Source organism: Leptinotarsa decemlineata, unplaced genomic scaffold (assembly GCF_025532065.1).
Source record: "Leptinotarsa decemlineata unplaced genomic scaffold, Ldec_3_MD MMD2_P_RNA_scaffold_9, whole genome shotgun sequence".
Lineage (NCBI taxonomy): Eukaryota > Metazoa > Arthropoda > Insecta > Coleoptera > Chrysomelidae > Leptinotarsa > Leptinotarsa decemlineata.
The window spans coordinates 12,696,618-12,719,566 of record NW_027412536.1 but is presented as its reverse complement, the minus strand read 5'-3'; the positions used below and the strand labels follow the sequence as shown (position 1 = coordinate 12,719,566).

Sequence of the window (22,949 nt, the reverse complement as noted above, 5' to 3'; positions counted from 1 at the left end):
GGAATGTTCCTCCTGACGAAAATCAAGTAGTTTTCATAAAAGAGCTCTAAAACAACGCATTTTGAACTTATCATTCCAACCTTTTTCTTTAAAAAATTATTTAAATACTTGAAAAAGAGGAATGGAATAATGCATTCAACATTTAATGGGATTCGTTTCTATTTCACCATCTGGCAACATCGGTTATAGCTAATAAAGGACAATGAATCTGTTACCTGTATGAGACAAACAAAGATGACATATTTCAAAGGCGTGCACTGTTTACTTATGTTCCGACTTCAGAAACATTCTGTGACATATGACATTTTGTGCACCTAATCTATCTTCCTCTATATAAATAAATAACAAAACAACTGTTGTTTATGTGGCTTGTGGAGGTGGTATTGAACTATAATTTATATTTTGCCTCAATTGTTGATTTATAAAGATAATTTTCTTTTTTTAAATTAGAATATCTAGGTACGTATAAATTATTTCAACTTGATATAGGCGCTGTTGCAAATATGTGAATTAGAAACAAATCCTTTTAAAAATTAAAACCCAATATTTGAAACATCAATTTGAATACTTTTCGAAGTGAATTTGAAAAACTCATGAATTAAACTCAACTGTATTTTGTTCAAACTTGCATTTGCTGTAATGACCCAAATTGAGGAACATTCCCAGTTATTTATTATTATCCGCTTGCATTAGTTGATCACTGATACTGTTTTCAATATATTCGTACAGATGTGGGTGCTAACGGAAGAGTATCTGACGGAGGAGGATAATTTACTGAAGCTTCTCCCAAATACAGTGTTTGTAATTGACGACATCTCCCTTAAAGAGTTTTTGCTGAAACTGTATTCACACCGTTGTCCCCTTACACAAGAAGAAAGGGTTTTTAAAATTATATTACTGGCTTTCTCGTGCTCGGCGCATAGGCCTGATAGTAGAAAGTTTGTGGAGACAAACTGACACACTCCGATATTCCAGACCATCTCGAAAAGCTGCAGATCTCAGATATATGTTCGCTGAATAGTTTACGAATGAAGAAGCTGTTTCTAGGCAAATGAATTTGATAAATGAACAATAACATGTTATAAATATGAAAATGCTTACAATTTTTGTTTGCGTTCTCTTATTTTCAACAACTGCCACAAAATTCAGTCCTCTATTGAAAACCACTTTCTGTTTGTATATTTCATGTGCACCTTCCTCCGAATGTTGGTTTTTCTTAATTTTTGTTAATTCTAAAGCATATGTTTTTCTGATGGAACGTACATATCTTTGCAATGTACATTCCATAAGCACAGATAAGATTCAAACCCATCAAGAAATTTATTTATCTACTCTGCTGACCACTTTTCTCAGTCATTTTCATTCAAACAACCCAAAGTAAATTATTTGAATTTGAATGCAAATATTCAACTTTATGCAAGTCTATGTTTGCACGTGTTGACTCTACTTTATAATAATTGTAGTAATGGAATGATTAATGGCGATATATTCACACTAAACATTTAATGTAAATGCAATATAGATATTCAATGTTATACACTAAACTTACCAATAACATTAAAGCACAGTAGAATAATACAACCAGTAGGCTATCTTACCACGTGATCCGCCTGAGAGTTGCCGAAGGCCTTCAACAGCTCTTAGAATGAGATTCTCATCCAACGCGTTCAGTGCTGTAGTATCGAAGGATTCGACGGCCAACGAGCATCGGATTAGTAACAATAAACGGTCGGAAATTGATATTGTGTTCGGTTTATTAGCTGTTATTACTGTTTTTAGTTTTTGTAGTTGGTTATAAGTCACTTACCACAAAATCTTCTATAATATCCTAAAATTTCGTTTTTATATCAGCACACGCCTATAGTAAAAGAACGAAATTGGCGCCGCAATTCGTTTCGAGATCATCGAGAACTTTGTGAATTTATGAATGAAAGTAGTGGGACTGGACTTATACTGGTTGATTTTTACTATGATTAAAGTATGTCTCATATATTCTAAACACTTAAGTGAAAACTCACATATCGAAGATGCCAACTTGGTTGGTAAAACGAGCGTTGAAAAGAGTATCGCAGTTTTAGTGATTTGCAAAAGTGCTTGCCACGAATTTATTTCACGCCAGAGGTTCCACTTTTAGTTTTTATAAGGTCAGTTTAAATTCGATTATTATAAATTACAGAATATAATTGGATCAATCAATAAAAACAAATGCAAACCATTCATTTTGCCAGTCCAAATTCCCAAATTCTATATTGTAGTAGTCTAGCTTTTGTTAGTACAGTAACGCACATAACTCTTAATTATACATATATCTCATGACTAGAACGCGTTTTGAATATGCCTGATGGACAAGTCGTGTAATCGCTGAAACACTGTAAATGATACATTCACATCAGTGCCTGCACATACAGAGTGACAATTTGAAGTCTTACAATGGCTATATTTGATATAGTAGTTTTAAAAACAACAGATTTTAGGTGGCCCCAGAGGAAGAACTCAAGAGGAGATGGTTCCGGGAATTTAGGAGGCCATTCAATAGGACCTCTTCTTCCAATAAATTGATTAGAAAAAATATTATTTGACTATTGTTTACCTGGAACCCCATCCTGTTGAAAATGCAATAAATTTTTTTAAAGATGAATTGCCGTGTATAACTCTCTGATTCTTAAGTTCATGAAATATTCGAGGTTCGATAGAGGTTTCTAACATGTAAGTATACAATTTGCCATTTGAATTTCCTTCTATTAATAATGGACCAATAATTGCATCTCCCAATATAGCAACCCAAACAATAACTTTTTCGGGGTATTGCGTATGCACCCCCCTCCTTCCCCACTCCAACTCCAACAGCAAGGGCACTTCCTGCAGCGGGCGCCAAGAGCTACGCCTTGAACAAAGGCAAGGAACCGGCTGCCCCTGCAGGAAAGCTCCCTCACTTGTGCACCTCCACGGAGGGAACCCCAACAGGGTTGAAGAAGCCGCGAGTTACAGTTCGATAACCTCTTACATCAGCAGGATATTGTTCGATGACCCGAAGACGACATCAATTATTTTGCTGATATCTGCAAAGTCGGCAATAATTTATATATAAATAGGTGCAATTGATTTGTAATAGCCAGTACTTATATTTAATAGTTATTAGTTGTTACTCTGTTCAAATAAAAAGTTTTTAAAAACCCTTTTGTGTGAACGAGAAATATAATTGGCGCAGTCGGTAGGATAGTGGAAGAGTCCTTAGAAGATCCTCGTCGTTCTCAAACGTTTATCCACTATTCTCCCAAACCAAGTTCCACCGAGAAGCAAGTACTCCAGGAAGAATTCCGGCCGTAGACAAGAATACCTCTTCACTATCGTCCGTCAAGGAATATCTACATAGAAATAAGTTTTTGGTGACAGAATATGCAACGAGCCATCATCGTCATCCTGTAAGCATAAATGAACTCAACTTCATCAATTGCAAATACTATTTTACGTCCCCCTACCTTAGTTTTACCAAATTCACCTTCAACTACCAATTCTCGCCCATCCATTATTCCTCAAACAATTGACCAACCTTTAAATCCCATCAACATGGCAAAACAATTCGACCTGAAGAATTTTTGGATTGTACCCGAATACGATGGAAGCCCAAATGAATTATACCAGTTCATCAACGTATCAACAATGATTCTGAACGAATATTGGAATACTGAAGACCCCGGTTGTTTTCAGAACCATATATTGATACAAGGACTACTCAACAAGCTACGAGGCAGAGCCAAAGACGTCATCTCAGTTTATGGATGTAGTGACTGGAACAGCATCAAAGGAACTCTAATCCAAAACTTCGCCGACCAACGGAATGAAAATTCCTTAACAAGAGATTTGGTAAACCTGCGACAAGACCAGAACGAAACACCACAACGTTTCTACGAAAAAGTCATGGGACTTTTAAACACAATATCAAACTATATCGAATTACACACCGCCGATGAAACGATAAAGATCAGCAAGAAAAGCTTTTTACAACAACAAGCTCTAACAACATTCCTAGCCGGACTACGAGAGCCCATGGGATCCACCATAAGAGCAATGAAACCAATAGACTTGGCTACAGCAATGCAGTACATCCAAGAAGAAAACAATATCCGTTATCTACAAAGGACGTTTGGACCCCCACAAGTCCCTAAGAAACCACTCCAGACCCAGCAAAAAACTGCAAATCACCAATATGCCCAACAATCAATACCACAGCGGATGTACCAACCCATGCAACACTTTCAACGACCCGGACAACAACAACCTCATCAGGCAATGGGACTCCAACCACAATTTCAACAACCGACCTTCAGACCACATTGGCAACCAAATACTCAACAGAAACAGATGTGGCCTTCAGTCCAACCACCACGTTTTGGACAGAATCAACCAAACAGGCAGAACGGACAAGAACCAACACCAATGAGCATCAGTACCAGAAATACTTATGGAGCACCAACGAGGAGCATGAGAACCCAACCTCAGGCAAGACCAAATTTCAACCCAGCTCCCATGTTCAACATTGAGCAACATGACGAAGACTTTGTATATGAAGCGAACCCCTATTACATTGAAGAAACCTGCTCTTATCCCAATCAAGAACCAACTGAAGAATTCCAGGTTCAAGAAGACCAACAGGAACCAGATGTAAATTTTCCATTGGATCCAGGACAAAACCAAGAAACATAGTGGAACTGCATACATTCGACGATAAGAGAGAACTTCCTTATATAACCATTGCAAATCCTCCCCTCAAACTCCTCATTGACACCGGATCAACAAAATCCTTTCTCAATCCTGAATTAGCTTTCCAATATTACAAGGATTGCATCAAAAAAGATCCCTTCGTCGTCACTTCCATTTTCCAAAACTATTCTCAAGATTACAGTGCAGAAATTCCCATATTTCCTGAGTTTAACTCAAACGGCATTCTGAAATTCTACCTCTTCAAATTCCACAAAACTTTTGATGGCCTCATTGGACTCGACAACCTGAAATTTCTCAAAGCTGAACTGAATTTTCCTGAATCCTCCCTTTTAACCGAATACTCCTCTCTCCCAATCCAGTACTACGAAACCAATAAGACCCAGTTCTACTCTATTCAATTGGAGCCAGACAGCGTGACCCAAGTACGACTACCGGTGAAGGAGAAGAATGGAACTATCATGATACCAAGACAGAAACTGCAAGGCGCTTACATCCGTGAAGCTCTCACTGATGCCCGTGATCATCTAGCCTGGACGGAAATTGTCAACTTCAGTCCAGATAAACTCCAAATCGTTCTAGCCGAACCAGTACGCAGCAGCCCAATAAATCTTCAAGAGCATCATATTTATTCTGCTGACATAATCCCATCAGGAAACAGAGACCCAATCAACAACATGGATGATCTAATCAGAACAGACCACCTGAATCCAGAAGAGGAGATGCATATCAGAAAATTATGCAGAAGATATGCTGATATTTTTCACCATCCAGATTCCTCACTCACATTCACCAATCAGGTCAAACACCATATAAAAACCAGAGACGAAATCCCAGTCTACACAAAATCATACCGATATCCGTATGTACACAAGGAAGAAGTCAAGAAGCAAATAACTTCGTTATTGGACCAAGGAATCATCAGACCTAGCCAATCTCCCTGGTCCTCACCAATTTGGGTCGTTCCAAAAAAACTGGACGCCTCTGGAAAAGCAAAATGGCGTATCGTTGTGGATTTCCGCAAAGTCAACGAGAAGACAATCGACGACCGCTACCCTATTCCGAACATTTCTGACATCCTCGACAAACTGGGAAGGTGTCAATATTTCACTACCCTGGATTTGGCAAGCGGATTTCACCAAATAGAGATGGCAGAGGAGGACATCCCTAAGACCGCATTCAACGTCGAAAACGGACACTATGAATACCTGCGTATGCCGTTTGGACTGAAAAATGCTCCAGCGACCTTTCAAAGGGTTATGGACAATGTCCTAAAGGGTCTACAAGGGACTATCTGCTTGGTTTATATGGATGACATAATCATCTTCTCTACATCTCTGCAGGAGCATATGGTCAACCTCACAAAAGTTTTCCAACGTTTACGAGAAACTGGTTTCAAAATACAAGTAGACAAGTGCGAATTCCTGAAAAAAGAAGTCAGCTTTCTAGGACACATCGTCACTCCAAATGGGATAAAACCAAACCCAGCAAAAGTCAAAGCAATCATGGACTATCCTGTACCACGAACTGTCAAAGAGATCAGAGGATTCCTAGGACTCCTAGGGTACTACAGAAAGTTCATCAAGGACTTCGCCAAGACTACCAAACCGTTAACCTCCTGTCTCAAGAAAGATGCCCATATAGAGCATACGCCAGAATTCCTAAAATGTGTTCAAACTTGTAAAAACCTGCTTACCAATGAACCACTACTACAGTATCCGGACTTCACAAAGCCCTTTAATCTGACCACAGATGCCAGCAATTTTGCCATAGGAGCCGTTCTGTCCCAAGGACCCATAGGAAAAGACAAGCCAATAGCTTATGCATCCAGGACCCTGAACGAAACTGAAATGAAGTACTCTACCATCGAAAAGGAAATGCTAGCAATAGTTTGGGCCACCAAATATTTCCGACCGTATCTTTTCGGCAGAAAATTCAAAATTCTGTCAGATCACCGTCCCCTCCAGTGGCTCTTCTCCTTGAAGGATCCAAACTCAAAACTGGTCCGATGGCGCCTGAAGCTAGAAGAGTATGACTACGAAGTGGTCTACAAAAAAGGTGCAAGCAATACCAACGCCGATGCGCTCTCCAGAATAGAGATACATACAAAGGAGCTCCATGAAGCAAACTACGACGACGACAAGGCATCTCTATTCAACCATCCTCCATCAGAAGTTCCTGAGTCTGCAGATGACATCATCAACGATCTGTTTAAAGATTGCTTTCATCACCATTTTCCTGAAGATAAGGACCCCATACCGCAAGAACAAGAAATTCAGAATGAACCCCCAACCGAAGGAGACAAGGAATGCATGAACCTGAACCCGGAAATTACCCCAGACGAAGATACTAGTGGCATCACCAACCATACAGCCAGAGAGAGTCCAATATTAGAAATACCAATATCAGAGAAACCTCTCAATGTCTTCAATAACCAAGTCATCTTCAAACGAGTAAGCTATAACCCAGCAAGAACGGTGATAGAAGAAATATTCCCGAATAAAAGAAGATACCATGCTCAGTTGGGAAACGACAATATGGACGAAAATGTTTTTAACTTTTTCAAAGAATATATCAGCCCGGGAAAGAAATACGCTTTGATGTTCGAAGATGAAGAACTGTACCCCAGCATGTGCAGAATCTTGAGAGAGACATTCAAGAATTCCGCTTTTGATCTCATAAAATGCAACCGCCTTTTGGAAGATGTCAGTTGCTCAGCTAGACAAAAAGAAATAATCAAGCAGCATCATGAAGGAAAAACAAACCATAGAGGAATCACCGAAACGGAAACTCGGATCAAAAGATTGTATTATTGGCCCAATATAAAAAAGGATATCGAAGAAGCAATTAACTTATGCGAAACTTGTCAAATTAACAAGTATGATCGAAGACCAGAGAAGCCAAAGTTCATGCTGACACCTACCCCAACGAAGCCCCTTGAAATAATACACATGGATACCTTTCAGGCTAGTGGACAAAAATTCCTGACGATTGTGGATGCATTTTCAAAATATGGCCAGGCGTATCCAATAGAGGGATGTAATGCTATCAACACTCTCAATGCTCTCTTAGTATTCATCAACCATCATGGAATACCACATATGATCGTCACTGATAATGGAACGGAATTCAAAAATGGACTGATCCAAGAATTTGTTGACACACATAAAGTCAACATTCACTATACCACTCCAGAAAACCCTCAGTCAAACGGGATAGTCGAAAGATTCCGTTCCACATTGATCGAGCACTTGAGAATATTGAGAGATACGCATAAGAAAAGAGACATCAAAGAACAGATGCTCTATGCCATCCTAGGATACAACAACTCTATCCATTCAGCAACAAGACAGAAACCTATGGATATTCTGAACGGACATCTCAATAGTCAAGACCCATTCGACATCGACATAAGACGAGCCTTGATTAACAACTACGTCCAACAATACAGGGAAAAAACGAAGGAAATATATAGGAAAATCAACGAAGATTTACAGAAACAGAAAACAAATATCATAGAGAAGGGAAACAAGAAAAGAGAAACTCCTATTACCTACAAACCCTGCACCAAGGTGTACACAAGAAAAACAGTGAAAAGAAACAAACTGCTACCACCCTTCTTCCCAAAATCCATCCAAAAAGACCAAACAGTAACTGTCGAGACAGAAAATGCAAACGTCCATAAGAAAAATATAAGACATTTGCCTAATAAGATAACTGAATTCTTCATCCCTTTACAGCCTTCATTTGACGAGAGGACAGGAGATCGAAATCCAGAACCTCAAGACAAATCCAGGACTACTTCCCCTCAAGATGGGACAAGCAAAGATCAAGACTAGTACTCACGACTTCACCCACTACTACGATCTTCAACCCATCCACGAAGAGATATTCGCTATAGAATCCCAATATGATGCCGTCTCCACAGCAATTCGTAACGGACTAAGTGACCCTTATTTCTTCAACTTGCAAAATTTCGATCAAGGACTGAAGTACCAACTGAAAACTGCCAAGGAAAAGCTACAGACTCTTTATCCTCTCAGTAGACCCAAAAGAGGACTCATAGATAGCTTAGGAAGTGTAATCAAAGCCATTTCTGGATGACTCCCATTTACATTTCAATCACCATCTTCATTCTATACGTAATTTACAGATTGAAAAGGCAAACGAGGAAATAACCATCCAATGATGATCCACCAGTTCCCGAACACGAAGCATCATCTTCAGTCTTGTTCGTCCCTTACAAGACTTCCCCAGGGGATGGAGAAGTTACAGTTCGATAACCTCTTACATCAGCAGGATATTGTTCGATGACCCGAAGACGACATCAATTATTTTGCTGATATCTGCAAAGTCGGCAATAATTTATATATAAATAGGTGCAATTGATTTGTAATAGCCAGTACTTATATTTCATAGTTATTAGTTGTTACTCTGTTCAAATAAAAAGTTTTTAAAAACCCTTTTGTGTGAACGAGAAATATAATTCGCGCAACTACAGTAATGTCGCTGCACTTTCCAAAACCTTCGCGGAGGGCACCGTGAGACATCTCAAGGTTGCCAAAGAGAGTGTGTGTTCGGCGAGTCTTGGCCTACACCTGCCAATATAAAGGAGATGTCTCTTAGTGACCTGTCCACCTTCCTGGAAAAGACAAGATGGACGATGACCTAGGAGGACAACTCCTCGGAAGGATGTACAATGGGTCACATGTGGCCTAAGTGGTGTGGGTCTACACTCACCCTTACTACTCTACTGATTCAGATAGAGACACTCTCCAAGAGGTAATAAAATGTTTTGTTTTGTATGCTGGCTTTTTGATAGTGCGCATTGTTTATTATTGAAATATTTCTTTTATTAGAGTTTTGTGATATTATTTCTTTTCTTAATGGGAAATATAGTATTACTTCAAATGCCTGTGCCTTTCTACTGAATCTTGGCGCCTAGTTATGGTGTGTTTGTATTCCCGCCCTTAAGTTTCAGAATCGCCACTGGATAAATTTGTAACAACACAACTTTGGTGAGATTTCCCGTCAAAAACATGAGAGCCAAGTTGCAACTGTTGCGAGTCGCTCCAGAGTTTTGTGGTTGAAGGTAGGTAGCTCGGAACACATATTTTAACGCTTGACGGTAAATCTTTTGGAGACATTATATATTATGTATATACACTAATTAAAATGTTAAAATGGAATTTAATAAAGATATTCCAATCGGATCATCTCAATTAACCTTTCATTAAAGATTGACATATTATTATATTTTTCCTGACAGTGAAATGAGTAAAGTCAATAACCTGTTGAGAAAGTGCGTTCTGAATTCGAAAGAAAAGAACACTTCCCTTCCCTTTGTTTTTGTAATTTTGTGAACGTGGCGAAAGGGGTGACAGAAAAACTCTGCAAGAAAAAAAATACCTTTACACATCTGAATTTTGATATTTCAGTTTATATAGCTATGGGTTTTTGTTTATTTAAAGAGCTGTGCAATTAAACAGAATCTGTGATATGATATGAAATAAATGAATTTCTTTACGAACGAAAATATAGCAGAAACCAAAACCGTGAGTTATCTCTAAAATAGTCATGTCAATATTGAAATCTACGAATTTTTTTATTGATTTTGAACATTTTTCAGCTCAAAAATGGCTTTAAAAAAGGTAAAAGGAAACATAGAGCGAATGTTCGATAAAAATTTAACAGATTTAGTAAGAGGAATTCGAAATAACAAGGAAAATGAGGTGATAATACAAACTTTATTTAAGGTTATGTTGATATTTTTTCAGTGTATTCATTTTTAGGCCAAATATATTTCAGAATGCATGGAAGGAATCAAACAGGAACTCAGACAAGACAATTTATCTGTTAAAAGCAATGCCATAGCCAAGCTTACATATGTGAGAAATACAACATTGAATCATTATTGCATTTACAATCTAAAATAATAATTCATAAATCCTTGAAATTCAGTTAGAACTTGTATTGTAAATGGCAAGTCGTAAGATATCATGAGCAGTTGATCATTGATTTTCAGTGGTAACATTCATGCCCAAGCGCAAATATATATACTTGCTCATAATATCTATGTGCATGAGTGGTATTTTTTCAGTAGTAACGAATGAAAAACATGAATTCTCAAGACTTCAAACTTGCGACATACTGCTTAAGACTGGGTGCATGCATCCTTTGATATAGGCCTTTGTCATCATTTCACATACTTTGTTACACTTCATTCCATTTTTGACACCAAATTCAATACAAATTTTAAATCAATGAGTTTTTGAAACACGTGTAACCTTCGTAGCTGACATAGACAAAGTAAACAATGTATACAGCTGAAAATTTTATCATACTTCAGAAGCATGTATATTATCATAATAAAAAATGACGATTGGACTCTCCAAACCCATGACTCACCAAATTCTCGTTTTTTTCTTAATGTACCTCATAATCATTGGTGATGAGGAATAAACGTTCACCTGATTTCTGAGATTTTTTATATTGTTTAAAATGGATAATTGAATCCAGTGAGTTCAGAGTATGTATATATAAATATCATTTCATTCCCCTGTGGTTTTATCTCGAAACCTTTGCATTTTTACTTGTCTTTGATTGAGTTAAATATTACGAAAATTAATTTAAAGATCGGTAAACATGAACGTGCCTACCTGAACACCTCATAACAACGGCTCTAAGCGGATATATGTATTTTTTCACAAATGCTAATATTAATTCATTTGGGATCAAAACCTACTAGAAAAATAATATCGAAAAAATATATAGTTTCTTCAGAATGCCTTTGTCGCATTCAAAAGTCTAATTGAAGAGTACCCCTAACTATTTCTTCTAACTGATTTTCAGTATTTCATGAACATTATTTTATATTTGCTTTGTGTCTGCTACTGTGGCTTTCAATATATATATTTTTCATGTAATGCAAAATAAATCTGACATTATTTTTTATACAGGATGTCAATTCAGAAACATTCATCTTCAACCACCTATGAGAGAAATTTTTTTCCTCAGAATTTCAAATGGGAAAGAAGAGCAGTCAATTAGTACATCATTTTTATAGGATTATAATTTTTTTTTCAAATGGTACCTCAATTTATAATTTTTTGAGAAGTTTTCAGAAGATCTGGTTTGAAACCTACACTGATAGTTATGGCTTTCAGGTTATTATTTATACGAAATTTTTTGCATTGAGTCTTCTTTTAGTAGAAATGAACATCAGGTGGTACAGTTTTGACCCTTGAGTAACAGGCAGAAATTTGTCCTTATTGTCTTTGTCTTGTAAACTGTTCAAAATGTTGTCCATTGTGCTCTTAGTTTAATAAAGTAATGTTTTCCAAACTTTCCAACATATCTGATGATTTCATCAGGAATTGACCGGTATGATACTGTAATTCACTTTTTAAGATAATCAGTTTCAGGTTGTGATTAATATAACACAGATTTCACAAGTCCTTGAAGAAGTCTAAGGGAGTTGAATCAGATGATTTTGGAGTCTAATCAGTTGCTCCATTTCTGCCAATCTATCTATTCAGAATCTCTCATATTCACCCAATCACTGTCGGGCGGGAAAAAAATAATGAGGTGAAGCACCGTTCTACTGAAAATGTAAGAGATCATCATTGAAACTTAATTACTTTTTGCCACAATCAGGGTTTCAAACCGTGTGGATCAAGTATGTTGTACAGATCACCTGTTAGGGTTTTTTTTAAAAACAACCATCAAGGGCATTTCCAAGAACACCAGCAAAAAAAAGAACTTTTGTGACCATTTGTGTACGCTGTTCTTAAAAAATATGCAGGATTTTGTCAATAGAAAAAAATTCATTTATTTACAATCCCTTTCAGAGAAAATTAACATTTATTGCTAAAATAGATTTTGGGTTGAAGAATATAGATGATAATGACTAAGCAGACACGGCTTTTATTAAATCTTCGGTCATCCTAAAACAGCATACATTTTATAGAGGTGAAATTTATGTATTTTGACTGATATCCTTAGATTAGAAGATTAGAACATTAGATTATATTAATATGGGGCTTCTGTGCTGAACAGCCACTACAACCTTTGCAGATTTATTGTGTGTGCCCTCATGTATGCTAGAGTTCCTTGTCTAGGCCCGTCCTTGTAACTAGACTCCATAGGCCAGACCTTAAGTTCCTCATATATTGAGAGGGTTGTGGTTTTTCCTCCCCTAATGTTGCAAACCTTATCCTTGACAGACCTTCGCAATAGCATAGTCTGTGTACGGATGTTTCCTCATCCTCTTGGCAAAGCCTGCATAGGGCTGTGTCTGCCAGTCCGATGTTGTTCATGTGTTTGTTGAGCCTACAGTGTCCCGTCAATAGCCCGACCAGAACTCTAGTTTATCGCCTATTCAGACTTAGTAGGTACTCCGTGGCGATGGCTCTTTAATGAACTCTTTGGCCTGTCTCATACCCGGCGCCTTATTCCACCATTTTTGAGATTGTTTTTCCTTCCAGTTGCTGTTACAAGTTTTTCGCAGCGCTTTTGCTGTACCACAAAAGGGTTCTGGGCCAATGGGGGAGCGTAGTGCTCCTTCTCGTGCTAGTGAATCAGCCTCTTCGTTGCCCTTGTATCCTGTGTGGCCTGGTACCCAGGCTAATGACAGTCTGTTTTGGCTACCTAGTTCTTGTAGCTTTTCTAGGCAGTTCCAGACCAGTTTCTGGTTGATGGGGTCTATTACTCAGTTCAGGAGTATTTTGATGATATTTTTGTCTCCTGATTCACTCGATAACCAATATTTTCTCGCTTAGCATATTATTTTATTATTTTTTATATATTCTACTTTATTTATATATTTCTTATTGTATTGTTGTTCGTATTTTCAGACTTTGTCTATAAGATGTATTTTCTTCAGACAATAAAGTATATTTGATTGATTGATTGATTGATCAAAACATTAAAGTAGGTACCATTTTAAAGATAATTGAACTCCCTTAAAAATGATTTGTTACTTGGTCCTCTTCCCATTTGAAATTATAAGAGTAAAATCTACCCCTCATATATATACTTTTCAAAAGCCATAGCACAAGTAGTAAAGGTTAATTGAGCAAAAATAAAATCGAAATAATAAATTAACATTTTATAGACAAAGGAAGTTAGAACCTAGTCAGGACCGCGAAACCTTTAAAACCATTTTTTTATACTACCAAATAATTCAAGTCATATAATCTGTGAATCCCCTACGGTAATCAAACGGCGGTGTTGAATAAAATATTCTTGACGCTCATTTTTTTTTGGCGAAAACTTTGGATTTTTGAGCATTTTAATTTTAAATCGTAAGTATGGCCGTTTTTTTTCAAATACGAAACAATCACTCTCTTCACTTTAAAACAAACACATACGATGTGATTTACTTTCATCAACTAAAATATCATTTTTGAAACTTGATGAACATTTTTCTCACAATGGTTAATTGATAATTTTCAAATTAATGAGCTAAATTTAACTTAGCAGTATAATATTCATCCTAATAGATTAGTCTTCGAAAAAAAAAAAATTTGATTATATACTACACAGCGTTTTTCAAGCTGATCCTACCATTTCTAACTTGTAAGTGGTAAGACTTACAAGGTTGGGTAAATTAGATGAAAGTTGCCTATTTATGGGTCAATAAAAATGAGATATTCGCACAAAACCTCCTCCGTTTCAAATATGAAATGAGGCAGAGGAACTTTTTGTAATGTTTGATGTTTGCTAAAAATCTGGTATCAAACAATTTTCAATGTGACTTTTGTCAATATTTTCTTTAATATTAACAGGAATTTTAATAGCCACAACAAATTCATCAATATGTCACAACACATGTATTTCCCGACGTTTCTCTTCAGAAAAATATCATCAGTGTCAGGACATATAATTCCCATAAGATATTTCTTCAATAAGTAGACACCAATATTGTTTTTATGTATAACTTATGCAGAACTGTGTCTCTTGAAAATTTTCATGTAGATATGAATATCCATGCTTATGCATTTGTTCTACTTTTTGATATAGTAGACAACTACCACATGAAAACTAGTTATTATAGAGCTTTTCTCTGATATTTATCGACAAATGGGAAAATATTGGAAAATAATTTCCTTCTGTTTATTAATATGTTACGTTTATTTGATACGGATTTATCATTGTGTTTCCGCGTTATAACAATAGAAAAATATGACTCTTATTTTCAGTGACTGAATTTTGATGAGATGACGTCAAAAAATATATGTATCTATATTCGTGGCTGAATTGCTGGTGATAATTGCTTTTCAAACAATAATTGTATTTTAAACAAAAATTGTATTTTTCGGGTTTTTTGGCCGTGGTCTGCAGGTTTTTATGTCTGACGTTTCGTCTAGTACAGCAGTCGACATTATCGAAGGTGATGTGGTAACGGTCGCAGTGCCTGATTTGGTGCTGGAGTCATTGTTCCGAATGCAGTTTTAACGGTGCTGGTATTTGAATCTGGTTTTATATTATTATTACTGGTCATGGTTTCTGTTAATTGGAATACCAGATTTGGTTTATGTACCATTAAGGAGAGGTAGCGAGATTTCATTAATGTTCATCGCTTATTCTTTTCTACTGAAATTATTCTGTATATTAGAATTTCTATTGCCTCTATATACTCTTGGATAGTAATTTTGGGTTTTATCGAGTATCACTGTATCTTGAATGAGATGTTCAAGATATTTTTGTTAATCTATGTCTTTGAGTTCTGGATACGAAGAATATTGGTCTCTACTTTTCTGAGACATAAATTGTCCATCGATAGTCACAATCTAAAAATGATTTCATTGTCCCCCCAAATAAGCAACGTTTTTTTAATTCAATCAATTTTGTGAGCCTCACCATTTCCAAGTTAACAATAGTAGGATCAGCTCAAAAATGGGTCTGAAGAAATAATAGTTTTTTTTTGGAAACCTGTTATAACAAATATTTGTTTCAAAATATGACATAACAATATTTGTTAACTCAAGAATTATCTGTCAATCATTATATGTACGGTGTTCATCAAGTTTTGAAAATGTTTATTCATTTGTCCAAAACGAATCGTAATGTGTTTTCCATTTCCATGAATGAATGATTATTTTGTAATTGAAAAATGCCATATTCACGTGCTGTTCTCTCAACACGGAAATGTGATTTCTGCAAAAAATATGGGCCCCCAAAAAGACTTTATTCAACCCCGACATTTGAACACCATTCAATTCTCCTCCACGATATAAATAATAAACAGGTAAAAGTTCGTTCTGGTTCTAACTTAGGAACAGTATGATGATGAAGTTCCGTTGAGTAATTATTTTATTTTGTTTTCAGCTCCAAATGCTTGGTTATGATATATCTTGGGCCGGATTCAATATAATCGAGGTTATGAGCTCTAGTAAATTTACATTGAAAAGGATAGGATACTTGGCTGCTAGTCAGTCATTCCACTGTGATTCGGAGGTAATTATGTTGAATAGGATAATAACCTTTGATACTCCTACGAAATATAATCATGAAACTATAGTTATGAATTTTTTCCATTACAGTCAAAGATTTCAAAATATAGTATGATTTTTTATTTTCAAGTTGAAGTTCAAATCATATCGAGATCAAAAGGTATTCTGGAAGTATTTAACTTTGAAGGAATTATTCCAGCTCTGTATCTTGTGAAGTGGGATGTTTTTAGTGGCCTGCAGTTCTTTCCCATTACGATATTTAATTTCTTGTTCAGTGTAAAAAAATCGTTTTAGTATGTATGTTATATATATATATATATATATATATATATATATATATATATATATATATATATATATATATATATATATATATATCTATATACCGGGTGTCCCACATTTTATGTGAGAGGCAATATCTGGTTTGTTGAAGGAGATACACAAAAATGGTTCATACAAAAGTTTTAGGAGTTCATGAGAGCTATATTTTGATATAATTTTTAAATATACAGGGTGTTTGGTGTAGGTGCAACAGACCAAAATTCCATTTTTTAAAATAGAACGCCCTGTATATCATTACATATTCAGATGCTACGTTAAATTCTGATATCATTTCATGTTTGGTTTTTGAAATTCGGTTACGGTGTTGTTGAGTTATTGCTTAAAATGTAAAGTCTTGAGAACGACTATTATTTTTTTAAATATCTCATACAATTATTCTCTCTGCATCAGATCACATGAAAATTAGTCAAAATTTTAGGTGTTCGAAGTAATGGTTTCAATTTTGAGTTATGGAATTCAGTCAGGAATCATTTTGAATATGAAACAATTGCAAAATTGAAAGAGGTGTATTCGAAAACAAATCTTTAATTATTAACAATGTAAATAATATAACTTGATAAATCATTTTATAAGAATGGTAGGTACCTAGAAATAAGTCATAAAAATTGTTCAAAGTGATGCCCATTAGATATTATACAAGCTTCGAATATCACTGCACGCTAGTCGAATTTTCATTTTCAGATCATCCACATTCAAAGGGGGAGTAGTGAAAACAATATCTTTTAAATAACCCCATAGGAAAAAATCAAGCGGTGTAAATCTGGGGAACGAGCCGGCCACCGAATTGGACCCTTATTACCAATCCATCTATTTGGGTACGTTCTATCCAGATATTCAGTAACAATCTGTGAATTGTGAGGAGGAGAACCATCTTGTTGCCACCAAATTCCTTGTCGTTCTGCTATGGGAATATCTTCCATCAACTGGATCAAATCATTTTCTAGAAAATGTAAATATCGCAATCCATTGAGATTTTCATTGAAAAAGTAAGGTCCTATGATGCGGCCATTGAACAATCCACACCATACATTAATACTCCAAGTAGTTTGAAAATTACTTTCGCGGACCCAGTGGGGATTTTCTTGAGACCAATAGTGACTGTTATGTCGATTCACAACTCCATTATTGTGGAATCGCGATTCATCGCTCCACAAAATTTGACTGAATATGTTAGGACTTTCATGTAATATTACCTGAATACAAGCAATGAATTCAAGTCGTCGTTCAAAGTCCGTGGGTTTCAAACCCACGGATAGAAACATGTGGATGAATAATAATATAAGCCAACACATTGATCTCTAAATCTTCAGTTCTAACAGATCTCGTATGATGACGATGCTTTATAGTAGAAGGAAATGACCCAGTTCGCAATTTTTCTACAACTCTCGAAAAAGTCATTCGTGACGGAATGGGTCTGTCTGGAAAACGTTCTTGGTATAGACGTTGTGCTTGACGGCAGTTTTTCTGACATTCCCCAAAAATTAATAACATATCAATGCAATCACTTGGACTAAACGCGAAAGGTATACTGGAGTTTTCGCACAAAGAACACAGTTACTGTTTTGCAAAGAATCACTGAATGGAACTGACAAGTAGATACAATTCAACAACATTTGTTACTATGGCATCAACAAGCATAAGCTACTTGATGAAATTCTGCAATATAAAGCAATTCACCCTCAAGTTAGTCACATTCTCAAGAATTTCAATATTATATTCAACTGATATCGATATCGTATCGTAGAGGTGAGAATAATGGTTTGTATTCAGTAGTAGTCTATTTCAATTTAATAAAAGATATAGACTGGATTCGTGTACGAGTAAATAAGTTTTTTTGAAACTATATTTAAGTAAAAGTGCAATAACTCAACAACGCCGTAACCGAATTTCAAAAACCAAACATGAAATGATATCAGAATTTAACGTAGCATCTGAATATGTAATGATATACAGGGCGTTCTATTTTAAAAAATGGAATTTTGGTCTGTAGCACCTACACCAAACACCCTGTATATTTAAAAATTATATCAAAATATAGCTCTCATGAACTCCTAAAACTTTTGTATGAACCATTTTTGTGTATCTCCTTCAACAAACCAGATATTGCCTGTCACATAAAATGTGGGACACCCGGTATTTATATATATATATATATATATATATATATATATATATATATATATATTATATATATATTATATATAAACAATTCAGAACTATACTGTGTGAGTTCTAGGAATATTAAACAAACCATGTTAGTTTGTACGTATTATTTTAGAACCAATGTACCCAGTAATTCTTCCGTTATCAAAACATCCAAATAGGCCAATATGTATTTCAACAAACAGGACTTATTTATTTAGCACACCTTCCAATAGCCCAAACTAAATAAAAAAACCGAGATATAAGAGTACAACAATAGCTATATGAGTATATCTCAAAAAAAACAAAAACAGATCCGATATGAGATTGTAACTATAAAGATATGTATTTTGATAATATAGTCTCTCATTTATTCAATATTTTTTTTAATAAGGGTTTGACTATAAATTTAACCATCAATATTGCACCAAAATTTAAATAAGCTATCTATAGTGCCTTGTTTTGATACTTGACTGAATGTGTTATCCTTTTCATTCATCAAAGTTTTGTCTTCTTTAGAAAGAAAGATTACATTAATATTGAAATATTAGAAAATATACTCGTATTCTCATCATTTACATTAAAAAAGTTTTTAACTTCAATTATTTTGCATTTATTATACTTTAATAAATTCATTTCAGTTACTTATGTTAACCACCAATATGATAAGGAAAGAATTGAACTCGCAAAACCAGTACGAAGCAGGACTTGCATTGACATCTTTGAGTTGTTATATTAGTATCGATTTAGCTAGAGATTTATCAAACGATATTCTGACTCTGGTAAGGACCGTCCCTGTCTATGATCATGATCAAGAACTTCATCAACTTTTTTTCAGCTTAGTTCAACCAAACCTTACATAAGAAAAAAGGCTGTTTTAATGATGTATAAAGTATTTTTAAAATATCCTGAAGCCTTAAGACCTGCCTTTCCTAGGTTGAAAGAGAAATTGGAAGATGCCGATCCAGGTATAGTACCTAATTCTTATTTATTTCGTATACAAAATGTTGAAAAGAAATAATTTGATATTAAATATATTCACTTCACATAAACCAATTGAATTGCACAATACATTAATACATTATTTTTGGTTTCAGGAGTACAATCTGCTGCAGTAAATGTAGTGTGTGAACTAGCAAGGAAAAATCCAAAAAATTATCTCAGCCTTGCTCCAGTTTTTTTCAAGTTGATGACGACTAGTACAAATAACTGGATGCTCATAAAAATTATCAAATTAGTAAGTCTTTTTTCCTGAAAATATATTCTACCAGGTTGAATCTACAGATGTTAGTTAAATTATTGAACTCTACTTCAAAGGTTATGCGAAGAGCTGATAATACACGGTGGGTTTTTCACCAGAAAAACCAATCATGCTATGACATTCCATCTGAATTATTATTCAGGCAGGTAATTACGATTTCAGTGAAACTTTCTCTCAGGGTTTTATGGAGATTAAAATTAGTGGATTTAGCTGCTCTGGCTGGAATAATTTGATTGTCTTCTCCAAAGGATGACTCTGATTTTTATGGCTACAACTATTAAATTTGACTAATAGGCAAATGCCAAATCTTGATAAAAATATACATAAATAGACGATTTCAATCAATAAAAATGAACTACTTTAGCAACCAGGCATACAGACAAAAGTATTAAGGACGTCTGCTATTCAGAACTATTTTCCTTAAATCGTGAAACAAACAACAGGGTTTTTGATTTTCCAATGACTTTATAATAATTAAAAGTAAACGAATAATATACGTCCATGTATTCATATGTGTTTGTAAGCATCCCACATAAAAACTAATACAAACAGTAGGAAGTATCAAAAAATCCAGAGCAACTAATTTAAATATAAAATTAAATGAACATGCAACAAAGTGTTTCATTTCATGATCATTAATACTCTCCCTACTCAGCATAGCAAAAACAGGATTTCTTTTTTGTGCCAAATCATACTTCAATATCAGTAGCTTTCTAAGACAGATTAAACTCATTCTGGGTTCTGTCTTCTACTTCTCTTATTTTATGGTCTTTGCTTCCCTTCGGCGCAGTAGACCAGATCATTCTGTGGCATTGTTTGGCATCCAAACAGTTCTAAATATTTATCGACTCTAAAAAGGAGAACAAATCATCTTTATAAAGATTTGTCATTGACAAAAACTCTTCCAACTTTAAACCAAGGTAGGAAAGCTGGAAATACTTTTCCCTTTTACAGATACTTCACTGCCTCATTCCAGAAATTTGATTTGGCATAAGGTATATTCTTGATGTGCAAATTTGCCGAGGAAGGGTCTTACTTGAAAAAAGTAGAACTCTTTGGAAAAAAATAGTACCTAGTTTTGTGAATTATGTTTAATGTTTGATAAGCCACTTTTATGGAAACATTGAAAGTTATTTTAAATTTTTTTATCAGCAAATGGCTGGTACACCAAATAATAGAAAAATATGAAAATAATTCGTTACATACAGGTCATCAGATTAAAAGACCAAGGTCATTTCTCTACCTTATAGTTTTTGATGAGGTTTTTATGAGGATTTTCATCCATATTTTTCAACTTTCTTTTATAGCAATTCCTTTATCTATTTTTCTGTCAAATGATCCTTATGAATTGTTCTTTAATGCATTAAGTAGCTCTCTGAAATCACAGAATAGTACGAAAAGTTTCATCGATATTCATAGAAGTAGAGCAGAGTAATTTTTTGACCGTTTCAAATACAATGTAAATTCGTGGCAAGTCAGGCACTGTTACAACATTTAAACATTGTTCATAATACACAGAAACAAATTTATCGTCATTGAAATGAGATTAACAAAACATTGGAACAAGGTAGAGTTAAATTTTTAAATTCGAATTGAAAATCTAAAATAATCCTTAGTTCATAAGTATTTTTATAAACTGCAAAAGGCTAAACTTTCTGAATGACACAAAAATTGTGGTAACCGATAGGCTCTCTTTCGCTGAAATCAACAAAGATAGGAAGGTAGAAATTTTGTTCTTTCCTAAGTTAATTTGGATCAGAAATACCTCATGTGATTGAAAGTTATAAAACAACCAACAAAAATTGAAGCTGAAAATTGAAGCTGATCTCAGACAAGAGAAATAATATGAAATGTTACATAGAGTCAAAAACAAGTACGACTCTCACACACCAGAATTGCAGCACTCTTCTCGATAGTCGTTTCATCCTCTAAGGTGGCTTCACCAAAAGATGAACTAGACTGAGTTCAGTCTATTCTCTAAGAGGAGTCTGGTTCATCTCTTGATGATACCAACTTAGTTGGCAAAAAGTACGCTGAGAAGAGTTTTGCCATTCGCTTGTATGAGAACAGTGATTGATAAATCCATAATCTATATGAAATTACAAAAGTTACATGGAGGTGATTCTGATAGGTCTGTTGTTGAAAACTTTCACTTTATATGAGTAGTGAAATGCATCACAGTCACAGTCCTAGGATCTGGGTCAAGAAAACCGTAAGATTCTGATGAAAACACAGAATTTATTTGAAATAGTTTTTTGTGTTCTGACATCAAAACTATCATTAAATTCTGTTTTTGGTGTCCATCACAGTTGCCCTTGGTTTTTGAATGATAGACAGACAATCATTTCAAAAACAAATATGTTAATTTTTTTCTGTTGAATATGTATGAAGTACGTTCAATATTAAGGTTACTTTATACTTTTGCAATCCATTTGTTGAGAAAATTATTTTCTGTTAGATTTTTTATATTTATATTAATGAAATTTATTAACCTTTTGGAGTTTGGATGGGGATTGGAAACCTTATGTAGATTGCTGAAGTAATGGCAACGTTTGCTACTGTCTAATATGAATCAATCACTAGGAATAAGAAAATGAACTGCAAATATTTGTATAAATGTTAGCATTCATTAACAGAATTACAATTCATATTATAAATATTGAATACAATGAAAATCTCACATTCAAACAATGTTCTTATTTATTGAAAACAGTTTTCATCTTTCACAATGGTGGAACCTGCTATTGGTTTGAAGTTGACACAACCTCTGGTGAATACCATTGCAAGGTAGATAAAAAAGTATATCATGCTAAGGAAACTGCAATAATTTGCACTCAAGTTTTATTTGTTTTCCATTCGAAACCTAGATTTTAGAAATGTAGTTATAATTTTTATTATTTTCTTTTTAGTTTGGTGCTCTTACCCCCTTAGAACCTAGGCTAGGCAAAAAATTAATTGAACCATTGACTAATCTTATACATAGGTATGTATGTAAGTAAATATAAGTATAAGAATATTATATTTTTGAA

At 34.9% G+C, this 22,949-nt stretch overlaps 1 protein-coding gene across 1 annotated transcript in view; it reads left to right on the top strand.

Annotated features, from left to right (window-relative positions):
- The first annotated feature begins 10,052 nt into the window (after positions 1–10,052).
- garnet (adaptor-related protein complex 3, delta 1 subunit-like garnet) overlaps positions 10,053–22,949 on the top strand; it is a 41,236-nt gene continuing 28,339 nt past the window's right edge. Inside the window, exons 1-8 of the mRNA XM_074170643.1 lie at positions 10,053–10,274; positions 10,349–10,451; positions 10,512–10,607; positions 16,051–16,179; positions 19,301–19,441; positions 19,498–19,627; positions 19,757–19,896; positions 22,830–22,903. Of these exons, the coding sequence (XP_074026744.1) occupies positions 10,356–10,451; positions 10,512–10,607; positions 16,051–16,179; positions 19,301–19,441; positions 19,498–19,627; positions 19,757–19,896; positions 22,830–22,903 (806 nt within the window). The 5' untranslated portion in view covers positions 10,053–10,274; positions 10,349–10,355. The remainder of the gene's footprint in view (positions 10,275–10,348; positions 10,452–10,511; positions 10,608–16,050; positions 16,180–19,300; positions 19,442–19,497; positions 19,628–19,756; positions 19,897–22,829; positions 22,904–22,949) is intronic.